General features: G+C 50.8%; 1 protein-coding gene across 1 annotated transcript; it reads left to right on the plus strand.

Moving 5' to 3' along the window:
* The first annotated feature begins 512 nt into the window (after positions 1-512).
* On the plus strand, positions 513-2,021 carry LOC124690654 (transcription factor bHLH94-like). Its single transcript, XM_047224014.1, has 3 exons — positions 513-962; positions 1,365-1,751; positions 1,827-2,021. Exons 1-3 carry the CDS (start codon positions 513-515, stop codon positions 1,920-1,922), a joined length of 933 nt encoding a protein of 310 aa, XP_047079970.1. The 3' UTR covers positions 1,923-2,021.
* The last annotated feature ends 6,611 nt before the right edge of the window (positions 2,022-8,632 follow it).

Here is an 8,632-nt window from a genome sequence, read left to right on the forward strand (position 1 = left end):
TTATATTGTATGCAATTAGTACCGTTGGATTCGTATTGAAAAACACTTTCTAACGATGCTTATTTTATATCAACAATCTTTATATATTTTGGGAACTCTTAGTCAAAGAAAAAATACGTAAAATTAGCGAGTACACCTTACTATTCATTGGAAGGGAGGGAGTAAGTACTTCTATTGAGTTTTTTAGAGGATATGCTAAAAGATGCCCTTTATGTAGTACGTACATACGTGCCGTTTTGCCTCCCTGGTCACATACCCCTTCGGCATTCCATTCTACTACTGCGTCTTCTACCCCATCGCCACATGCCACATGCCACATTGCAGACGGCAGCCCGGTTCTTTGTCAGTTTGTCTCCTTGTTATGCCGCGTTGCTCTTTAAAGCTACCATGCAGCTCACTTGCATCATTCCTCCCCTTTTCTCCCAAAGGTCCATGCAAGCCCACGCCGTGGAGGGCGACCCTTCTCCTAATTAATCTCGTATTCGTAGATTGGTTTCTTGTAAGCAGCTGAAATGGCGCTTGAAGCCGTGGTGTTCCCACGGCAGCACCTCGCGTGCGGCACGGACAAGGTGGCTGCGGCGATGTCCATGCACGCGCCGTCGCTTGGCCGCGGCGTCGACATTGACGAGTTCGAGGAGAAGGGCGGCGTGGTGCTGCAAGAAGAGGCGGTCAGCGCGACGGTGTACAGCGCCGGTGCCACCGCATGGGAGCAGTGGGACGAGAAGCTCTTCTGCCCACCGGTGTTGCCGCCGCCTGCATCGTCGGGCCGCGCCAAGGCCGTCTCCTCCTCGTCGGCGGCGGCCGTGCGGAAAAGGCGGCGGCGCCCGAAGGCGGTGAAGAACAGGGAGGAGACGGAGAGCCAGCGGCGCAACCACATCGCGGTGGAGCGCAACCGGCGGCGCCAGATGAACGACTACCTCGCCGTGCTCCGCTCCGCCATGCCGCCCTCCTACGCGCAGCGGGTACGTACGTACATGCCCCCCATTCACTGTGCCGGCAGGTCCAAAACGCTCCTCGATACGTACCATATGCCTAAGATAAGCTTTACCGGTCATGTCACCACTGGCCGATGCGCACGGACGGATCGGCTCTGAGCCTCTCACCACACCGCTCGCTGTCCCCTAGCTTTGCATTGCACTGTCACAGATGTCCAATCCTGGTGCCCCTCGTGGCCATGCATGCCGCCTTGGTTCCATGCGTCACGGAGCGAATCTACTGTGTAGTTCCATGGCGAACACGTACGACGTGCCCGCGCGCGCACGCATCGGGGAGCCGCACATTCTCCTGCGCCGAATGCTTTGCATTGATTGTCTCGCCGCCTAGCTAATGAATGTGCTGTGTACCCGTTTGCGGCTGACTGGCAGGGTGACCAGGCGTCGATCGTGGCCGGGGCCATCAACTTCGTCAAGGAGCTGGAGCAGCTGCTGCAGTCGCTGGAGGCCGAGAAGCGGCGGCGCTCACCGCTCCCATCCGTGCCGCCGTTCACCGGATTATTCACATCCCCTCAGTACTCCGCCGGCATTGGCGCCGACTCTGGTGACTCCGAGAACGGCCGCGGGGTTCGGCGAGGCTTGGCGGACGTGGAGGTGGCCGTGGCCGAGAGCCACGCGAACGTGAAGGTGCTGGCGCCGCGGCGGCCGAGGCAGCTGCTGAGGATGGCGGTGGCGATGCAGTGCCTCGGCCTCACCGTGCTCCACCTCAGCGCCACCGCCACCGCCGACCACCTGGTCTTTTACTCCTTCAGCCTCAAGGTGAGCACCAGGCTAATTTGCCACATTTTCGCCATTGATGATTCAGCACGTGCATGACCCTGTTCTCTGATGCAGATGGAGGACGAGTGCCGGCTCACGTCGGTGGACGACATCGCCGCCGCAGTGCACCAGATGGTCCTCGACACCGTCGAGGACCAGCTAGCTAGCTAGTTAGCCGGACGTAGAAATGTCTATGCAGTAACATTAGGCGCGTACGTTACGTGCGACATGTATAATTCACCATTGTCAGAGAACGTAGTGCGTAGCAGTATTCCCATTGCTTGCGTGCAAGTAAACATGTAGTATCGCGGATCAATCAGGTGGCATCTGGCAGCGGGCGCCAATTATTTGCGCCAGCATGCATGGCTGCGCATCCACACCGGTGGCGCCGTGGCGGACAGCCGCTGGACTGGTCTTCTCCGGTGGGTCACCCGTCGCCGTTCGCCGGATAAGAGCTAGTTTGATAATCGAACTGGCCCGCTCCAATCATTCCGTGATGCGATCACCTGAACCATCATGCATGTATGTATGTGTTCCGGCGGCTCGCTTCAGATTTCAGAGTTTGTTTGCACGGAAAGAACAGTCTGCTGTCTGCAGAATGTGTAGAAACATCCAAGCAGAATATACTCATTGTGCCGATGAATGACCAACCTTGTATTGTAACGTACGTCTGAACTTCTGAAGACATCTTATAAGTTTTGTAACGTACGTCTGAACTGACCCGCTCCAATCATTCCGTGATGGGATCACCTGAACCATCATGCATGTATGTTATGTGTTCTGGCGGCTCGCTTCAGATTTCAGAGTTTAAAGGCGCGTTTGGTAGCCTGCATGACTTTCCTGCATGACTGGCGCAGCGGGAAGGAGTCTCCTTCGCGTCGCAGATGGGCCATGGACCATAAAAGCCACGTTGTTTGGTGGTTTGCATAGAGTTTTTTCGGCCCCGTGGAGATTTGGGCTCTGCCCGTTTGGTAGGTCGGTTTTCAGGCCTCGTAGCAGCCCAGAATGGCACCGCTGTTGTTTGGTTGCAACCCAGAAACGCTTGTGCTAACCTTTTACCTTCGGTGGTAAGGTTACCAGCGATCAACAACACAATGAAGAACACAGTTCACAGTTCAGAAAAACTTAGCAGTGATAATAGTTCAAACACGTTCATAGTTGACGACACATGACGATCATAGTTCAGGACACAGGACGATCATAGTTCAGGACACACCATAGACGATCATAGTTGAACAAGATGACTGGAACATCAAGCACACACAGACCAGGAGCTTCAGACATGACTTTGGAAGACGACACACCTGGTGGCGTCGCCATGGTAACGACACATGGTCATCACCTCAGTGCAGGTGTAGTCGAACATGACCACATTATAGTGGAAGGTGGACACCTTCTTGAAGACGAGGAACTGGCCTATCTGCAGCTGATGAGCGACGGCGAAGGCCGCCCACCCCTGGTCGATGTATGCGTCATCGCCTTCTCTCACTGTAGCCATCCTCCAGTAGCAGCCTGTGTTGATGGTGACGATGATGTTCTAAGGGATTTCTCCGAACCACCTGACGAAATCATGAGGGATCCGTAGCCGGTTGAAGGTTGGCTTGAAGACGATGCGCAGGAACTCAGCCGGCCCCACGTCTGGCTGGAAGTGGCCGACGTTAGCCGCCCTTCGCTTCTTGGACGGTCCCTCGTCGGGGGTTTCAGGTGACCCAAGCTTGAGCTTCTCAGTCTGCCACAATAACACATTAGAGGTGTGCCCGCTCACAAGTATATAGATGAAAACAAACATTGAAAACATGTGATGCCTCATACATTGGATCACAAGGCAGCTCAAGGGACTGCCCTCAAACTAAGTATAGTGTGCAAGAAATCACACACCCACGACTAAGTTTGAGGGCAGCACATTGCCTTCCAGTGTGGCATTGTTGAATCATTGGTCAATGCACTAGACAAACTAAAACGAGGCCTCATATGTAGGATCACACGGCAGACAAAGGGACTGTCCCCAAACTAAGTCTAGTGTGCCACTAATATGGCACACATGACTAAGTTTGAGGGCAACACCTTGCCTTCCAGTGTGCCATTGTTCAATCATTGGCCAATGCACTAGACAAACCAAAACGAGGCCTCATATGTAGGATCACACGGCAGGCAAAGGGGCTGTCCCCAAACTAAGTCTAGTGTGTCACTAATATGGCACACATGACTAAGTTTGAGGGCAGCACCTTGCCTTTCAGTGTGCCATTGTTCATTCATTGGCCAATGCACTAGACAAACCAAAACGAGGCCATGGCATGCAAAGGGACTGCCCGCAAACTAAGTCTAGTGTGCAAGTAATATGGCACACACGACTAAGTTTGAGGGCAGCACCCTCCCTTTCGTTGTGCCATAGTTAAATCATTGACCATTGAACAACTGAAGAAGTACAAACATGGAAAACAAGGTAGCATAGGCCTCACAGAATGAGCACATATGGAGGAGATGTTTGATCTGAGCCAATGGCATGGTGATGTTCAGTCATGCCATAGGTTCAGATCAATCATCTCCTCACACTATGATTACCGGTTACAATCATCGGTCTAGTTCAATCATAAACTACACAATCTACAGCAACCTACCACGACTCATTCCGCACAACAATCTCAACATGCTAAACTCCAGCAGCAAAAATCCTTCCCCTCTTTCCATGCACAGTAAAATCGGCCGGTTTCAGCAATCGAAAGCATGATCTAGGAAGGATCTACCACAATTCGACACTATAGTAATAGATCTAAGCAAATCGAGACCGTGAAATGCAAGAACTGAACAAGAACTGGAAGAAATGGGGATGAACACCTTGCAAAACGTCAATCCGACCGCTATCCTAACGGAAACCCTAGCAGATCTAATGTGCATGTCCTCGAAAATGCCCGAGAATGGCATGTTTGAACAGAACGAGTACGAAGGTGATAAGGAGAGGTCGTTACCGCCATTCTTCCGGCCGAGGACGAGCTCGAGGTCGCGGGCGAAGAAGAGATGCCGATGAGGACTGCGGAGCAGATTGCAGCCGATGTCGAGGTCCTGTTCGCCGATGTCTCCTCCTCCGGTAGCGGTGCTCCTCCGTGCGTCGGTGCGGCGGATTGGTCGATGGGAGGGGAACCGCGAGGTGATGTGACAGTTTGGGGGAGGTGAAAGTGCGGTCGTGACTGAGAGGAAGGAGAGAGGAGCGGTGAGGCTAATTATGGCTCGTGTTCCCGAAGGGACGCGGCGTCTCCGCCTCCCTTCTCCACACGTGTCTGGCCGCAACGGGGCTGGCCCCAGAGAAACTGCCATTCCGGAAACCTGTCCCGGGGTGCTTTAAAACCCGATTTATGCAACATGCAGTGGGCTGCAGGCATCCAAACGGATCGAAAATTGCTGGCCCATACGAGCCAAGAGGGCTGCAGGCTACAAACGCGCCCTAAATTACACGGAAAGAACAGTCTGCTGTGTGCAGAATGTGTAGAAACATCCAAGCAGAATCTACTCATTGTGCCGATGAATGACCAACCACGTATTGTAACGTCTGAACTTCTCAAGACATGAAAATGGGTTTATATCTTATAAGTTTTCTATGGACGGTCAGGAAAATGGAGGGGAAACCAAACAAATGGACAATCATACTGTGCTAGTGCTAAATCTGACAACCTACTCTTGCATGCATGCATATTCCCAGGCAATTGGTATTTTGCCACCTTGGAGCTACAGCCTGATTTCATTCACGTCCTACTCTGCTCCTTCAGTCAGTAGGCTTGCTTGAATCTTGAAACTTTTCTGTAAGAAATCATAGTAACCATTTCATTCTTGACAAGTGCGTCACTATTTTCCCACGTGAAACTGCACGGCCTTATATTGCTCGTGACAATTTAGGTGGGCTAATCGAAGAGAAAACTTAATGTAAACCTAGATCATTTCTAGTAAGTATTGTGGGGGAGGCAAAAAAAACAGTAACAATGCCTGCTTTACCCCCGATCAAAGTCGGATCACACTGTTTTTAAATAGAAGCCTTAGCCCAGCTTTATATATAAAGCCCCACACGATAGCATAAAGATTCAATTACAACACACCAACACCTCGACAAATAGTCTCGCACAAACGCAAGTCGGATCACACTGTTACTAATTGATTATGGGGATTGCGCCCACATAGGTAATAAATCTCATTTCTCTTATAAATTGTTGTGGTGAGATGAGAGTTTTCGCTTTATGGTTGCAGTCAAATATGCTGCTATGTCTGTTGGTGATACTCCGGTTTCGAGGCGGAAAAATAAGGTCAGACATATCTATCAGTTTCTCAACGGATGTGCTAATAACTGAAGTCGGGTGTATCAAAACGATAGACAGATTGCTTAAGATCATTGATGAGCTTAACATAATAACTGAAGTGGGGTGTATCAAAAGGAGAAAAACATATTTTTAAGGTGTTTTACTTAGAAAATAAGTGATCTAAACCACAAAATTCCATGTTAGTGGGGCCCATGGCCTCTCACCAAACGGGATATCAATGAACATGTTTCTAAGTTTAGGCGTGATTTAGAGTCCAAGTGGCTTCAATGGCATAGAGTGAAAAACGCACTAAATTTCCAACTCATAGCCGACGAAAGCACATGTAAAAGAAAATATTTCAACTAAAACAAGACGAGGGGCTATTGTTGGATAAGATAACCTATGGGTTTATATTACCGAATATAATAACAAACTATTGGGGGCACATGTCCAATTTTTTCTCTATGTTTGAGGATGTTACTCAAGATATATCATAATTATCTCTGGAGGAGAATATCGTTCTTACAACTATATTTACTGAGAAAGGAGTGTATGTGGCTATTCAACAAATGGAGCATAAAAATTAAAACTCCGGGACCAGAGGAGTTTCTCGTAGAGTTCTACCATAAATTTTGAGAAATCGTCTAGGGATACTTCATGGCCATGTTTGTTCAATTACAGTCCAGGGACTTGACACCGCTTACATTAAAACTTGGAGTTATAACTCTATTGCCCTAAAAAGGAGACCGCACAAATTCAGCAATATTGCACTATATACCTTATTTATGTGAGTTAGGATATATTTTCAAAATTATAGGAACTAATCACATTACTGGGATTGCCCTGAAGGTATTTTGGCTAACTCAAACAACCTTCATGTTGGGACAACATATACTAGAAGGGGCTGTGGGACTACATGAGACCATCCCCATGAACTTCATCGGCAAAAAAGGATGTGGTGTTGTTCAAAATGGATGTCAATAAGGCTAAGGTAATGTAAAGTGATGTTTTATTTACAACAAGTTGCGCATGAACGGATTTGCACAACAATGGTGATAATGGATTGCAAAGTTTGTAGAGGGTGGTACCGTGGGTATAAGAGCATCCCCACTCGTCTCCCCGACTTGGCCCCCGATCGCCGTTTTTCTCATCCGGACGGCGCATTTCAGCCCAGTCGCGCCCCCGATTCCTCGTTTTTCTCCGGATTTGGGCCTAAATACATCCGGCGAGCCCACGCCATCCCCGGTCTCCCGAGGCGCGCTCGGGGACTCCGGACGAAGCGAAAGCGCGCGAAACGCCGAGATTTCTCTCCCGCGCTTCAGCTTCGGCTTCCGCGCGAGAGATGGACTCGGCCGGTCAGCGACAGACGCATCGTCTTCCGCGCGGAGTAAAGGCTGCCGCCGGTCAGCTCGCCGCGGACGCGTAGCATCCACGCGGCAATAAATCGCCGGCTCCTGGCTCGCCTAAATACCCCGCTCGCCGCGACGCGTCGCACCACTCTTCCTCTTCCTCTTCCTCTTCCTCTTCCTTCCCTCGACCTCGACGAGATCCATGGCCTACAACGACGACGACGGCGCGGCCAACAACGGCTTCCCTCGCCGCTCGCTCCACGCGTGGGAAGGGCACCTCCTCCACCAGGCGGGGTACCATTCCCCCCCGGACACGAGGCCTCCCGGCGGCGGGTGGCGGCTAAGTGCGGGCGGCGTGCCAATCCCGCCGCCGCCCCAGGGACGCTACCTCGAAGCCGCCTTCGAGGAGGTCCGACTAACGTTGTCGGACCAGGACCGCGCCGAGCCGCGCTACCACCCCGACAACCTGACGGCGTGGAACTCCTTCTTCCTTCGCCGGTGGGAGCAGGAGCTCGCCGCCTACGACGGCCCGCCGCCTCCGCCTCCGCGCAACAACGCCGCCGGACGCAAGCGGTGGTGGAGCATTCCGGGTCGGACGCTCGAGGCCGTCCTCAATGTGGTGACCCAGCGTACCACTGCATGGTGTAGTACACAAGTCGTTGACATAACACAAGTGAAACACCGTTCCACTCATATTACATCCCTCAGAGTGGTACAACAGAAACATATGCGAGTCCAAGGCATGTCTATAGAAGGATACACAAGCTGTTTACAAAAGATCAACACAGCCTCCTACTTTACAGTGAGGTAAAACTTCAAATAAAGCTCCAGAAGAACGACTCGTAATCTAACTTATTGCTAACACTATCTCCAGAGATACTGGGCTTGCTATAGAATTCTAGCTACTTAGGTGCTAAGATTAGGGAAAGGCTCCCTTCTATTACTAGTCTAAGTTTCCACTTAAGTTGCTGCAGCGAGTTGACTTCATTGACTTCTTTGCTTGGATTCTCCATCTTGTTGCAGTTGACTCCTTTGTCTTCGAGTTCCACGGTAGTTCATCCTCCAGTGCCTCCATAACTAAGCAGGGGATTTAAGAGTGGGATGAGTACGAGCGTACTCAGCAAGTTCATATTAGGGAAATAGGTGTATCATGCACTAGCTACAGCCACAGACCAGAAAGTCATAGGCAATGCAAGTTTTCATAAACATTTCTTCAAAAGGTTTATTTTATTCTGAAAACTATGCCCGT

This window comes from Lolium rigidum, chromosome 2 (assembly GCF_022539505.1).
Source record: "Lolium rigidum isolate FL_2022 chromosome 2, APGP_CSIRO_Lrig_0.1, whole genome shotgun sequence".
NCBI classification, from domain to species: Eukaryota; Viridiplantae; Streptophyta; class Magnoliopsida; order Poales; family Poaceae; genus Lolium; species Lolium rigidum.

Coding starts and splice junctions, on each gene's coding strand:
- LOC124690654 (XM_047224014.1), top strand. CDS start 513: ATGGCGCTTGAAGCCGTGGTGTTCCCACGGCAGCACCTCGCGTGCGGC. Junction 963..1,364: donor CGCCCTCCTACGCGCAGCGG/GTACGTACGTAC, acceptor GCTGACTGGCAG/GGTGACCAGGCGTCGATCGT. Junction 1,752..1,826: donor TTTACTCCTTCAGCCTCAAG/GTGAGCACCAGG, acceptor TCTCTGATGCAG/ATGGAGGACGAGTGCCGGCT.